This window comes from Silurus meridionalis, chromosome 2 (assembly GCF_014805685.1).
Source record: "Silurus meridionalis isolate SWU-2019-XX chromosome 2, ASM1480568v1, whole genome shotgun sequence".
NCBI lineage: Eukaryota > Metazoa > Chordata > Actinopteri > Siluriformes > Siluridae > Silurus > Silurus meridionalis.
The window spans coordinates 5,986,510-6,001,812 of record NC_060885.1 but is presented as its reverse complement, the minus strand read 5'-3'; the positions used below and the strand labels follow the sequence as shown (position 1 = coordinate 6,001,812).

General features: G+C 41.2%; 1 protein-coding gene across 3 annotated transcripts in view; it reads right to left on the bottom strand.

Moving 5' to 3' along the window:
• znf827 (zinc finger protein 827) overlaps positions 1-15,303 on the bottom strand; it is a 123,023-nt gene that overhangs the window by 69,777 nt on the left and 37,943 nt on the right. For 2 of the 3 annotated variants that reach the window (XM_046868990.1, XM_046868980.1), the window contains exons 2-5: positions 12,047-13,243; positions 6,678-6,850; positions 5,856-5,900; positions 4,492-4,942 (exon numbers count right to left, since the gene is read on the bottom strand). In XM_046868990.1, coding sequence (XP_046724946.1) covers positions 4,492-4,942; positions 5,856-5,900; positions 6,678-6,850; positions 12,047-13,243 — 1,866 coding nt within the window. The remainder of the gene's footprint in view (positions 1-4,491; positions 4,943-5,855; positions 5,901-6,677; positions 6,851-12,046; positions 13,244-15,303) is intronic. The other variant, XM_046868994.1, reaches the window with a different exon arrangement.

Sequence of the window (15,303 nt, the reverse complement as noted above, 5' to 3'; positions counted from 1 at the left end):
TCATTAGGAAAGAGCAGTTCGTATTCTTCGGCGTGCTCGAGGGCGCTTCGAGCGCTACGCAAACGATCTTCTGTTTCCACAACGTGCGATCTGAGAGCTGTTCAGAAATATTTATGCGACAGTAAAGCAAGATTAAATTCCCCGCCATTTTTATCACCTTTTATGTAACCGAGTTCTTTCTGAGAAATGTAAAATATCGCCATATCGTCGTCGACTTATGCATTTTTCTGGAATGTTCTGTGCTGCTTATCTGAACAGCACAGTAAATGAACCACTCTCACTCAGGTACCATGCTAGCTTAACAGGGACGTGTGGGCGGACCTAAAACACATTAGAGATGGATGCTGGTTTCACTCTTCACTAAAACGCCAGTTGTAGGCTACATCTACACTAATCCATCTAATACATCTACGCTCACATCCCTGTACTGCACGTGGGCAAAAACGCAAGCCGATCAGACCTGCGTCATTACCGCACTTTATTCCCTTTCCAGCTCTTTGGAAACGTGCGACAAGGACTACATAAAAAATGCGTCATCGCTTACAAAAGCCTCTGTTTTCACTGTTCACACTGCAACACGAAGAAAAAGCCGCTTTCAAATTGATCCACTTTGGAAAACGTTTTCAAAAGACTACGTTTTTGCCGTCTCGGACACGGCCTTAACACACAACAGCACGATAGGGCTCACTTCCAAATGGCTTTCTATTTACTTTACAAGTTGACAATTTGTGATTATATCACATGACTCAAGCACTTTGAATTCAAATACTGACATTGTTATTAAAACAGACTCAACAATTCTCACAATTGTCGATCGATTTGTCACTGAATCTGTACGAATCAAATCGGTGTGTAGTTCATTTGTATCATTTATATGCTTACCTATTCACAGAAAAAGAAATGCTTGGACCCCTGTAGCTTACTGATTGTGTCTATTACTATTGAAATCTTATCATGCTTTACATTTTTAGTATATTTCACTGACATATTAGAAATAACTACATATTTTAAAAAGCATTTAGGTCCACCCACTCAAATGTCGAGCTAATATACATAACATCTGAAACCCTTTTTTTGAGAATGAGGGTTTGTATTTTTGAATCTAAATCTCAAAATAATTATGAGGAAAAAAAAACACTGAGATTAGTAATCAACAGGTGTAATCATGGGTATGCCGTGTTTAGCCAATCAGCTTTCAGCAGACAGTTATTGCACTACACTTTTGGAATCTACACTTTCTATTTATGTATCTCTATATTATCTCGATTTACACTGGCTTTACATATATATACTGGCTTTACTATTTGCACGATTGCTACTTTCTACACTTCTGGTAGACGCCAAACTGCACTTAGTTGCTGTGTATCATGCAATGACAATAAAGTTCTGTCTGTCTGTCTGTCTGTCTGTCTGTCTGTCTGTCTGTCTGTCTGTCTATCTATCTATCTATCTATCTATCTATCTATCTATCTATCTATCTATCCATCCATCCATCCATCCATCCATCCATCCATCCATCCATCCATCCATCCATCCATCCATCTATCTGACCTATTTGTTTTTCAATTCCAGTAAATATCCTATATATTGTGATATCTGTCTATTTAATGTGTCTCACCCACACACGCAAACAAACATCCATCCAGGAGGTCACACTTTGGAGCCCGAGAGGGACTAATCACTTCCAATTACAAATTCCTTCTTAATTATGAATTATGCATGAATTTTTAATTAATTTAATGTGAGGTTTTTTTCTCAGCTCTTTTCCTCCTCCACACCAAGATCTCAATCTAATTACTGTGCGTTGAGCGGGTGAGCTGCGGCCCTTTCTCTGACCTCGCGGCCGAACCCGGAGCGAGTGGCTCGCATCAATCTTGCTGTTGACTCACAATAACCTGACACTTGCTGCTGCGACGGAGCTAAACAGCTCTAAACTTTGGGCTTGTTGAAGTGAATAACTGTCAAAGTGCCGGCTCTTTAAGAGGCAGTAGAGGCGGCAGGATTTAGTGTGCGTGTGTGTGTGTGTGTGTGTGTGTGACTGTGTGTGACAGTGGATGTAGGCTGGCCTGCTACATCAACATCCCCATCTAACGATTACTCTTTTTACTTGTCAATGCCGCTCCAGCATGGTACAGCGCCATCTTGCACTTATACACTTTAACAAGTCTTTAATGAGTTTAAACATTTATTTGTCTCCTACACATGACACTGTAGAGGTTCATCTTTCATACATCCTGACCTCATGAAGGACCTCCAGTTCAGGTGAGATAGATGCATGGAATCTACCGTAATTTCCGGACTATAAAGTGCACCCATATATAAGCCGCACCCACTGAATTTTACAAATATTTTTATTTTTATCTGTCTATAAGCCGCAGTGCCCACACTACATTAGTGTAGTGTCTAAACTAATGTACTTTACACAGGCTTTAACGAAAGACACGTTACACACGGTGTAACAGGTGAAATATGTTGCGCTTCCTTTAGGAGCATAGCGGTATTTTGGTAATAGACTGCCACTGCATTTTTCTGGTATTACTGCATGTGTGGAGACCGAGGATTATGTCCTTGTTATTTTCTGATGCTGATTTCTAAGTTTCTTTGACTAACCCGTAACGCTGTTGCCAAGAAAAATAAAAAAGCACGAGTTTTGGAAACCTGTCTGTGCTTATATGATTTCTGTTGCAACTGGAGTTAGTGAGCTCTCCCTTCACCCAGACTCAACACGTTACAACGGCTTGTATCTAAACAGTAGCCGACCAAGAAAGTCATTGTTTACTGTCTTCCTCCTTCCTTTCACAACTCGGGGATCTTTTGGCATCGTCGTACATTTAAAAATCACCCAGTGGAAGTTTTTTCTCAGGAAGCCGTGCAGCTCAGAACACAGGTGAGGTGCGTTTTTTTCGTTTCCGTTCGGAAATTTAATTGGTCTAATGTTATGGGGTTCAGTTTTTTTGGCTTGAAGTTTGTGAAACCGGGAAAAACCCAGGAAAAATTCATAAATAAGCCGCTTCGTTGTTTAAGCCGCAGGGTTCAAAGCGTAGAAAAAAAGTAGCGGCTTATAGTCCGGAAAATACGGTACTTGTAGATATTTCAGCAATAAGAATTAAAATTTTTCTAAAAAGGAAGTGACATTACATTTAAGAGACCCGTCTCATTTCCTCTTGTATTTTTATCGGTATTGCTGAAGTACTTTCCGCTCCAAATACTCACTAATTAACAGAATAATCGGCAGAATACTTTATTAAAATAATTAATCGCTGCAGTTTTTGACAAAAGTATTGGGATGCTTGATTTCTCCAGCCATATGTGTTTCTTCCTCAAACGTTTTCTTTATTAAAGAGCAATAGTAAATAAAAGAGAGGAAATTAGACTGGTCTCTTAAAATGAACAAGTAATTTGTTTCCTTTTTAGAAAAAATGTTATTGCTGAAATCGCACACAAGAATATTGGTGAAAAATAAACCCATTTAGTGCATTTAATAGCCAATTGACATCAAAAAGTCCCTCCACAGTGGTGTAGAGAAGGTTAGGGGAAAATATCCGTTTAATGAAACTCATAATTATCCTCACTCATGGATTTCTTCGTTAAATCTCGCACAGTACCGCAATGTGGTTTCCTTGTTTCTGGAGAAGCTGCTGGAAAATTTTCCACGCACTAAATCCGTGTGTTTATCGCCAGCTCCGCTACTCTGCTCTACACGGCTGCTGTGGAGAGATTTTTTGACCGCACTGTATATAAATAAAAATATAAATCAATTTCAAATGACTTTAAAAACAGTAACCGCAATGTACTGTGTTTTCTTTGTTTTAGTTTGAAATGATCCCAAACTTTGGAAACTTCCTGCCGTTTTCTTTGGCCTGAATCTTCTCCTCGTCCCCTCGAAGTTTTCTCTCCGTCCCTCCATTTTCTATTCTGCAGTGTCTTCTGTGTTACCTGTCCAGAGCGCTCCATAGTTTAGCGGGTTAGGTAATAATGGTCCGTGAGAAACACGGTGCTCAGTGTGTAGTTAAAATGACTGGAAGGAAGCATTGAGTAATTTGCCTCGATTACATTTTTTTATCGAATTTCTCGAGGAATCGTTTCAGCCCTACACCCTTTTGAACACCTTTTAGGTGAATGGGAATGCTGACTGCACCCAAGGTCTCCTCACCTCACCTACATCAGTACCTGACTTTACCAAACACCCTTGTGGCTGAGTAAGTCATTACTCCTCATAAGCACACTCCAACATCTAGTGGAACATCTTCCCAGTAGAGTGGAGGTTATTAGAACAGCAAATGGGGACCGAATGTGGAATGTTCAAAAATCTGTCAAAAAAGGTGTCCACAAACTTTTGGCCAAAATATATACTTTTAAATGTTTCAGGAACACGACTGATTCCATGGATCAAAATTGTATTAAATGATTAACAATGAGCAACAGTTTCGCGACCTGCAGAACAAGGAAGTGTGAGCAACCCAGGAAGTAGCCGATAGCGATCAGACTCACCAGAGAGCTTCATGAGGAGGTCTGTGGCCGTCTTGGTGCTAATGTCCGGGCTGAAGAGCGAGGCCGCCGGGGTTGCCGAGCCTGGCCCTGGTGGACTGGCGCTGATCCTGGGCAGATCCAACGAGCTGCTACTGCTGCCTGGTCGCTCTCGGCCAGGCGGGAATGGCGGCGTGAGGGCAACGTCCTGAGGCTCCTCTTTGATGTGTGCGTGATTGGAAGAGGCTTCGCCCGGCGTCTGGCACAGAGCGGGAGACGGAGAGGTGCCCGTGACCGAGGCGTGCTCGCCCTCGCCCTCCTCGGCGTCGGTGCACGGCTCCTCTTTGACCTTGAGCTCGGTCCGGGGGAAGTGCTGGTGACAGCGCATGTGCAGCTTCAAGCTGAAGTGGCGCGATGAGGTGAAGGGACACAGCTCACACTGGAACGTCTCGCCCCGGTCCTGGTGCTGGTGCACCTGAAAACATAAACATTTATTTCTCCATCCTGCTGTTTTTTTTTTTAATCTACATTTCTATATTCTATTATGCCATCTAATGTAGCTCTAATGAAACGTGTTTTAACCTTTTAGTGAGATAATTCAGAAAGATGCTTGCTATCAGTGCAGGAGCTCTGCATGCCATTTACAGCTTCCATTTCACTCCATTTTCACATTATATACAGTAAATTATAGGGGACAAAAGTATTGGGACACCGGTCTTTCCCAGCCATATGTGGTTCTTATAACAATATAGATGTTATACGCTATAAATAATATAGACATCATTCATGTCACACATATATTGTTAAAATCTTGGGCAATTGTGTGTAATAATAATAAGTTGCATGTGCGATAACATTTATAACTATTATTGTAGTCTGACTTTTCTGCCATCTGCTTTTCACTGCTGCCACACGTTTAATTTTACTTATATAAATTAATTAATTACAAATTTATTCATATGCTCTTATTTTTATTTCATCTTTACTTTGATCTTTTACTGTGAGCAACTACAACCAAATAATTTCCCTATAGGATCAATAAAGTATTCTGATTCTTCCAACAAAGCTGAAGTTCACACAATAGATCCAAACCTGCTCCAGCATGACAATGCCCCTGTGCACAAAGTCAGGACCATGAAGATCTGCTTTACATGGTTGGAGTGGAAGATCATGATTGGCCTGCTATAGAGCTATAAACAATATCTAACACCTTTGGCATGAATTGGAACGCTGACTGCACCCCAGGCCTCCTCACCTCACCTACACTACTTATGTCTAAATGAGCACAAATCTCCAAAAGTGCATCAAAATCTAGTAAAACATCTTCCCAGAAGAGTGGAGGTAATTATAACAGTAAATGTGGAAAGGGATGTTCAAAAGGTACATACCAATCTTATGTTCAGGTGTCCACAAACTTTTGGCCACACAGTGCACTAATGAGATATAAAATGAACCATGTCTTTCTTCAGGTGTGTGGATCACCATCATTTTGTTCAACTGTTAAATACCCATTTCACACTCTAAGAAATACTTATGAGAACACTACCCTTGAGACATGCTCTGTTAAGTGTACTGTATACAGTGCTGCACAAATTCATAATTAATATGAATGTCAATAATAGTTTTAATGAATATATATATATCTAAAATAATTATTAATAAAATAATTAATTAATAATATTTGTCATTTCTCAAAGTATATTCAAATGCAATTTTCCAAATAAAAGTAACATTTGAAGAAAATCAAAGTAAATTCAAACGATGGAGTTAATAAATAAATAAATAAATAAATAAATAAATAAATAAATAAAGCTGATCGAATAAATAGAATATGCTTATTGAGATCAAAATGAATTCAAATATAAACATATATTTATGAATAAATAAATACATAAAAATGCTCATTCACCTTTGAAATATTTTTTGAAGTACATTCATTTTTTCAATAAAACAAAAAAAACAATAAAAAAAAATATTAATAAAAAAAAAAGAATAATAAAATGTAATAAATAAATAAATAAATAAATAAATAAATGAAGGCTCATTAATGTTGAAAAACATTTTCAAATTACGTTAAAATATAAATGTAATTAAAAAAAAAAATACAATAGGATTAAACAAACAAACAAACAAACGCTTATTAATATAGGAACTAATTCTTTTTTTGTCAAAACAATGTCATGACAGCGGGGCCTGGACGCCAATCTCACCTTCATGTGTGACTTGAGATTGTCTTTGCGAGCGCAGCGGAAGGGACACAGAGGGCACTGGTGGCTTTTCAGACCCGTGTGAATCACCATGTGTCTCTTCCAATAGCTCTTGCGTTTGATGACCAGGCCGCACACGGGACACTGGAAGGGCTTCCCGCCGTCCTCCGGTGAACCTGCGTGAAAAAAAAAAAAGAAGTAGAAATATTACACAGCAGACCATAATGTTAACGAGTGTGACACTGACGGCTCGTGGTACGGCAGTAAAACCGCTATCGAGATCGTATCTCGGGCGGTCAGGGGGGAAACGAGGGGAAATGGCTATCGATGTTCGAGTCTGCGGAATCGTTCGGTTCTGTCGTTAATTGTAATTGGTGATATGAACGACTGCAGGAAATAAAAAGGTGCAGCGTTTTAAATGTTCCTCGTAGCCTCGATCTCTGAGATTTCTGGAGTCTCGCGTCGAGCGCTTCAGTCAAGCAGGAGGATGATTATTGTTGTTGGCTCTGTATCTGGTGCACATTAGAGCTCGATTGGTCTTATTAGAAGCTGGCATGATTGCATTAGAGGCGGCTTCATAAGTATTCCAGTCACATGGCGCGGAAAACATCTGGTAATCAGTGTTCGGCGGAATTGCCGCGCTCAGCCGTTCATTGACCCAGAGTGTAAAACTTCGAGGCTGCCTATTTGCGACGATAAACCACCATCTGTGGCCCGACCTCGTGCTGCGACGAGATCGCCGTGGAAACTGAAGGTCTTCCATGCTCGCGAAAAAAAAGAAAAAAGAAAAGGCTTCGAGACGAGCTAATTCTCGCTGCTTAATATCGTACATAGTGATGCAATTTAAATCAAATCAAATCACACGTATGGGCCACAATTAACAATTTTAACATACTGTACTTTAATGGCCAGATCAAAAAGTACACTATTTGGGCAAAGGTTTGTGGACCGTAAGGTTGGTATGTGCTTTTTGAACATACCATTTCACATTCAGACTTCAAACTTCATGTTATAATAACCTCCACTCTTCTGGGAACATGTTCCACTAGATTTTGGATTGTGTTTGTGGAGATTTGTTAAAAACTGATGTAGGAGGCCTGTGGTGCAGTCAGCATTCCAGTTCATTCCAGCAGGCCACTCAAGATCTTCCACTCCATCCCATGTAAAGCAGATCTTCATGGAGTCATGCTGGAACAGATTTGGGTCTCTTAGTTGAAGTGAAGGGAAAATTTCATGATATCACATCTAAACACTAGTGATTGGAAGATCGAATCATTTGACTTGGTTCGTTGAATCTCCTTCATCATAATAAACAAATCTTTTTGGAATCGTTTAGTTCCTTTCGTTCTTTTAATCATTCGATCACATTGATCTTCATAGCGTATATAGGAGTCACGTGAAAACACCTCGGACCAGAGGACTCATGAGATGAACTACTCCTTTCTGTTTCCTCTACATAACCTATGGAGATTTCATAGAGTAGCGTGTAGAGTAGAAAATGAACGAATCACTCTTTGAGATGACTCGTTCTTCTGAGACTCGTTAATAAATGAATCACTCGTGAACGACCCGTCACTACTAAACACACCTGGTGTGAATCTGTAATAATCATAAATGTTGAGCTATTTTATAAGTTATAGTAGCTCCTAGTTTTATAACCATAATGATCTGTATAAGACTGTAGAAAGAACATTACTTATAATCACACACTCCAGTGCTCATGTTAGTTCTCACTCTCCAATCTTCTGTATTGTTTAAAGACTATAATCACACTGTTGATGTCACCCAAATGAGGATGGGTTCCCCTTTTGAGTCTGGTTCCTCTCAAGGTTTCTTCCTCATAACATCTAAGGGAGTTTTTCCTGGTCACAGTCGCCACGGCTGCTCATCAGGGATAAATACACATCGTTCACCTTAACTGTTGATTTCTATAAGGCTGCTTTGAGACAATGTCCGTTGTGAAAAGCGCTATAGAAATAAACTTGACTTGACTTGACTTGAAACCCTATACGGTTGTGTGCCTCCGACTTTGTGGTAACAATTTGACTAAGAACCACATATGTCTAGAAAAGTCACTTTTCCCAATATTTTTGTTGATATTGTGTATTTGATCTGCTTCACAACTTGTTTTTTCCCCATAATGCTTTGGGGGGGAAAAAAACGTTTGCAAACACGATGGTTCGAAGGTTCGACACTCTAGACTGGCCTTCTGCTGAGCGGAAACTCGAATGGCTGTGTCGCATCTGAAGAGCCTGACCTACATTCCTGGGAAATCTGCTGAGATGGATTTGGTTAGTTTGCACACACACACACACACACTCACAGCTTCTGTTTGACAGTCGATACATCTGAGATGGAGATTGATAGGGATTGAAAAAAAAAACCTTATCGAGCTACTATTTCCACAAACACCTCATGCAAATACGCTGAAGATTTCCAGATTTGGAGAAACCCTAAATATTTGGTCTCCAGCATCAGAGATTTGTAAAAATCCAGGTGATGTGGAGCTGCTTTTTTTTTACTTGAAGACCTTGAGGAAAGAAATGCAGAGAGAAGCTGTTGAGGGAAATCTTTACTTTAATGCTTCAATGTAAATATGTTGTTGTGGACAATAAACGGCAATAGAAGTGTGTACAAAAAAGGGAGCATGTGGTATAAGGGGAATAAAACACTTTACTTCGGGCTTGTGACTTTTTTTTTAGGTTTAGGATTCCTTACATCTACGCGAGCCGAGCGCCGCAGTCACCTCGGTTTACGCTCGCTATTCCCTCATGGCGTATCCACAGCCTCGGGTATAGTTTCAGTGATGTGTAATTACGCTCGGTCGAGCTCATTGCGGCGCGAAGGTCACGTTTCGAAACAAAAACGGGAGCCTCGATGGAACAAAACATATCGGATCGCTGACAAAACTGACAACAGAGGCACAGATTGTTTACTCGGGTTACGGCTACTTTATTTCCAGAAGCAGTAAAGTGTAAGGAAGTATCTTACTGGACATCAAATCTTCAGGGTATTTTAATTACAGGGGGAAACTGTCAGAAAAAAAAAAACATGCTACCATGAAGTTAATATATAAACACTGTTAAATGAGAAGCTGTGGCGATAGCATTGGAGTAAACTCGCAGTTCTGGTGCGTGTTTGTGTACGTGTGTGTGTGTGTGTGTGAGAGTATAGAAAACTCTCTCCTTATAAATGTCTAATACCCGTATCTATTATTTACATGTGCTCAAAATGGACAAAGGTTTGTGGATATCTGATCATAAGATTTTTTAAACTTCCCAATCCACTTTTCGTCCCCATTTGCTCTTTAAAATACCTCCACTCTTTTTTTTTGGAATATGTTCCACCTGATTTTGGAGTAAAGTCAAGCCCAGATGTAGGTGATGCGATGAGGCCTGGGGTGAAATCAGCGTTCACATTCATCCCAAAAAGGTGTTCAATAGGGTTTGGGTCAGTGCTCTATAGTATGAGATCTTCCACTCCAACCAATGCGAAGCAGATCTTCATGGAGCTGGCTTTGTGCACAGCGGGGAACTGAAATACTGGAACAGGTTTGGGTCTCATAGTTCAATGCTACGGCATTTAAAGGCATCCTATACAATTGCGCGCCTCCAAATTTGTAGCGACAGTTCGGGAAATAAAACACATATAATTGTCCATAAACTGATTCCTTTTTTACTTTCGATACCACGTAAAAGAGAGAATTTCGGAATGCAAAAGGAGGAGTTTTTACCGAAGTCACAGTACTTTAACTCCAGCACAGGAATGATGTACTTTACCAAGCTCTGCTTCTCAAAATATGATTAATGAAATCAAAGCACATTGAGAACATCTGTAGTTTTGAACACGTCAGTGAATGAAACCTGATATTAAACAAAAATGGCATTATATCAAATTTGCCCGGTCAGAGAATCATCCGAAATCCATCAGTTTTTCATGCAGGCTGGTTGGATGTATTATCTGGTTTCTTCTCAATTTTCTGTTTCACTGAATCCACCATCATACAGTGATGAAGATCCCATCAAATCATTAAATGAATGCAGTTTCACATACACACATTATTTAGAGATGAACTAAGAAAGCGCCTTGGTCCCATTCTTCTGCTTTCACCACTAGCTGTGGTTTACTGGTTTGTTAAAGAACTTATAGTGAATAAATGGGTAATGCTTGGCAGAAATGATTGATCTAATGGTGGGCAATGTGGCTGAAATACTGTATTAGCTTGAGGTACTTAAAGATGTTTGTAAACATTACAATAGGTAAGTTGGCTTTCCAAAAATAAGATAAAAAAAAAAAAAATTATTGTAGCACATTTAACAATGGACATCGTCTCTAAGAAGCTTTCTGGAAATAAATTAATTACTAATATAGATTTTAAATTAATTAGTCCATATATGTTTATTCCTAATGAGAAAGCTGGCAGAGACAGCAGTGAGGGAAAAAACTCCTTGAGATGGAATGCGGAGGAAACCTTGAGCGAAACCCGATTTAAAAGGGAAATTAATCCTCATTTGGGTCTCAACTTCGCCTCAACAATAATAAAACTATAGGGAAACTTTAACTTCTTATATCAGCAATAAAACATTTGGAGGTGAAAAGAAAATACTCAGCGTAAAGAAGTGTGTTAGGGGCAGACTTACTGTTAGCACCCCAACAATCCCAAACCATTTTTATCCATTTACGGTTACATTTATTTCATTTGGCAGATGCTTCCATTAAGGGGAAACTAATAATGATCTCATTTATACATTTACGGTTATATTTAACATTGTGAAGTGAGCTAGTTCTCACATTATAATATGTTATAGTGTAAATAATATATAGCTATAAACAGTTGTTCCTTACCAGCATCTCTAATCTGTCTTTTGAACCAAAAAAAGAAAAACACACAGAAACCAGAAATCGTTAACTCCTTTGCCCTCAAAGGAACAACTTGATTGCACCTGTACCAAGCTCTGACACTAGAGTCTCCTTTAATAAACATCAAATATTTCTCGCCTAGTAGAAAAACTAGGCGAGAAAAAACTTCAATTTTCTCGTCGTTAAATAACTCTAATATTTTTGTTTTTCTGCTACAATTCACACGTGCTGTACAATATAAACAAAAAACATCTGGACCAATGGGAATGAAGAAAACAACAGCATCATGATGCAATTCTGCGTTTTTCACAACGTGGAAGAAATGTTCAACATTAGGCCAGTTTACATTAAAGCTTGTGTATGTAATAGATTACATGTTAGAATACCTTAAGAGATTTACAAACAGGTGATATTATGCGAAACTTTTGCCAAATCACCTGCTGTCAGCCGTCATTAGAGCACATTAAAGGAATTGTTTACATGCATCTGCCACAGTGAGGACAAGCTGTTACCTGCTTGGCTGCTGGGCTTGGCACGTCCCTTGGGGGTAGTGGGCAGCAGAAGCTCCATGCTCTGGTTGGGCGTCGGGGCCTTGTGGTTCCTGTCTAACTGCGGTTTCGAGTCCTCGTTGTTGGCTGTCGCCAGCTGCGGCTCCTTTTTGTCGGCCAGCATGTTGCCAGCGGCCCGAGCGGCCACCTCTTTGAGCAGCGCTGCTGATGAGGTCATGGAGACGAGAGAGAGAAAAGGGCCGGCTGAGGGCGCCTGCTGCTGCTGGCTTCTCTCAGACACTTTCTTTGAGAGGGCGGCGAGGGTGGAGCTGGCGGACTGCGAGCTGAAGGGCGATGCGAAGGAGTCGAAGCGGACAGAGTCGTCCGAACGCACACCGAGAGGTGGCACCGAGGAGGAAGAGGAGGAGGAAGATGAGGAGGAGGTGACTGAGGAAGAGGATGAGGAGGACGATGACGAGGTGGAGTTCTTGTCCTGGAGAACAGCGTTGGCTGCTGCTTTCAGTTTCTGAATTGCCGAATCGGGAGACAGGCTTCCGGTTGGCGGCCATTTATCTGCCATCCCCACCCAAACAAAGCCGGTGCTGCCCGAACTGGCAGGCTCGGCCGGTCCGAACGGGTCTCCAGGCTCTTGCTTTACCACAGGTACCGAGGCAGGAGAGGTGGAGGCGGAGCTAACGCCGTTGTTACTGCTGTTGGCCAGTCTGCGTGCAAGCGCACTGAGCTGCTGGGCATGATGAGAGGACGGAGACAGTGCTAGGCCTGCAGGTGGAGACTCTGTCCCTCGGCCCAAACCTCGTCCAATCAGCTCTGCCGATTCCAGCTTCACCGAGCCGGACTCCAGGAGCCTGCGCAAGTTGCTGCTAAGTGGTTTGGAGAGGCTATGAGCCGAATCACCGTACAACGAGGAAACCATCGATGACAGTGACACAGAAGACACCAGGGACATGTCTTGTGTGGACAAAGTGCGTGCGTCCAGGCCCAGCAGCTCCAGCGATACCCGTTGGGTAGGCGTAGCGCAGACCGGTGGGCTCCCGGCCAAGGTGGCGCGGTCCGGCTGTGCCCTGTCCTCTGGAGATACCCGCAGGTCATCCTGCACGTCTCCATAGGACGATGTGGAAGGACTGTCGGAGTTGTTCTCAAACCAGCCATCCTCCACAACCGAGCTGCCCGCTAGCGCCCCATCCTCAGCTGGCTCTGCATCTGCAACACAGCAGAACATTGACATTACACACACTGCAGAGGTGAAGTGTGTACCCCAGCTGGGTACCCCATATATTCAGAGTGTACATTTCAGCTGGATAGAATACAGAAAACCAAAAGGGGCACACAAATTACACACACAAAAAAAGAGAAAATAATGAAATTTTCATCATGAATAAAAAAATCTTCTAAAATCAGCTATTTGACCTTTTCCAGGTCATACTTTTTCATCCAGGTCACGTAACAGGGGGAAATAAAAGAGCGACACCGAAAACTCCTCATCAATGCACAATTCTCATTGCCAGAACGACTCGGTTCTCTGCCTTTTTTTGTTACCATTTTTTTTCTTCCCAGGGTCTAAAGGAGCCTGGTGAAGGGGTTACCATGGCAACGGGCTCTTCGGGGAGGCTAGACAGCAAAGATTAGGGTAATGGAGGTTACAGGACCGCATTAATATTCATGAGGCTGCAGATACCACCAGGGAGCCAATAAGGATAGGGTTAAGGTCACCAAGGGTCATTAATATACACTTCATGTATCAATATTCATAAGCAAAACATTACAGCTTGCCAGACAAGGGCGAACAAAAGAAAAGTGAAGATTCCTGATACATATTAACAAAGCCTTGTTACGAACATGTCAAGAAAACACAACAAGCCTGAGCCCTGTATGTGAAACACGTTCAAACTTATCACTTGAGGTTTTTTTCCCTTTCTCCCCCCTCCCCCTTCCACTATGGAGTGTACGGTTACATTAACCGATTTAAATGGCACCATCTCCGCAGGGGCAGACAGATAATAAAAAGCTGTGGCAGCACAAAAGGTCAGTGCACCTCTGACACCGGAATATGATCCGTACAAAAAGAAAAAGCAAGATTCATTTGAGCGCTGTGTCCTCCGTATCGCGGCCCCTCTCACCTCGCCGACCTCGACATAAGCCCTCCGAGTTCTTCTCTGTTTACAGGGAAAGCGGCAAAAGACGTTGCCAGGCAACGTCGTCCCAGTGACCCGCCGGGATCCTTACAGTCGGCATCTGGCCGGTGCCGCTGCCTGGAGGACGGAGAGGTGTGTGAGGACGGACGCCTAGACCTCATGACCCGCACGATTCGAAATTATCAACTTTTGTTCGGTTTGGACGTTTGACTGCAATTTCTTGATTCTTTCATGTCATTCTCCATCAGGGGTGGATCTAGAAAATGTTTTATGGGTTGGCATAAGAATTACAAGGGGTGGCAACGCTGAAGCAAGCATCCTTGCATGGTTCTTGTGAATTCAAGGAATGATATACATATTCAGCTTATACACTGGGGTGCACATTTTTATATTGGTCTATAAAAAATAAATGAAGACTTGATTTGTGATTGACTTTATCTAAACCTGATATCTGGATTGGAAAGACATACATTAAATAAGGTGGTAAGTTATATTTAACATCTGTTTCTGGAGTTCTACACAAACTTGTACCAAGTTTAACTCTATGACAAGTTTCATTGATTTAATTATGACAAACAATACATATTATACATAGGAACAACGTCCAATGTATTAATTACTGGTTTGCTTCAGTCAAATAAATACACAGAAACCACATTTGAATCGGCATAATGATGGACACCGTCAAATGCGTTGGCACGTGATGTCACTTGTCAAACGTTTAGAAGATCCTGAAAACGCAAACTTCTAAACAACAAACTTTTGAAAATAGTTCTTAAGTTAAGCTGTTAGTCATTATACACGCAAAGATGCAATTGGTTAAAAAAAACGTTTGAGTCATTTGTTTGTGATCAATGATCAGGCTGGTTGCATTCAATGTGTTTAAATCCTTAAAACGAAGCAGTTCATAAGAGTTGGTTGTTCTGCCTACACTTTAAAATAAAGACGAAATTTCTTGCTGATTACTGATTCTCTTTGCTGACGTTGTGATTGTTGTCATGATCTGCGTCACACCTCTTTGTTTTTACTTTGTTTTTATGGAGCGGCTCCCATCCTTGTGAATGAGCCGTTGCTCTAAAAATCCTAAAATGTTCAGTGAGGAGTTTAATATAAACTATCTAGCCAATC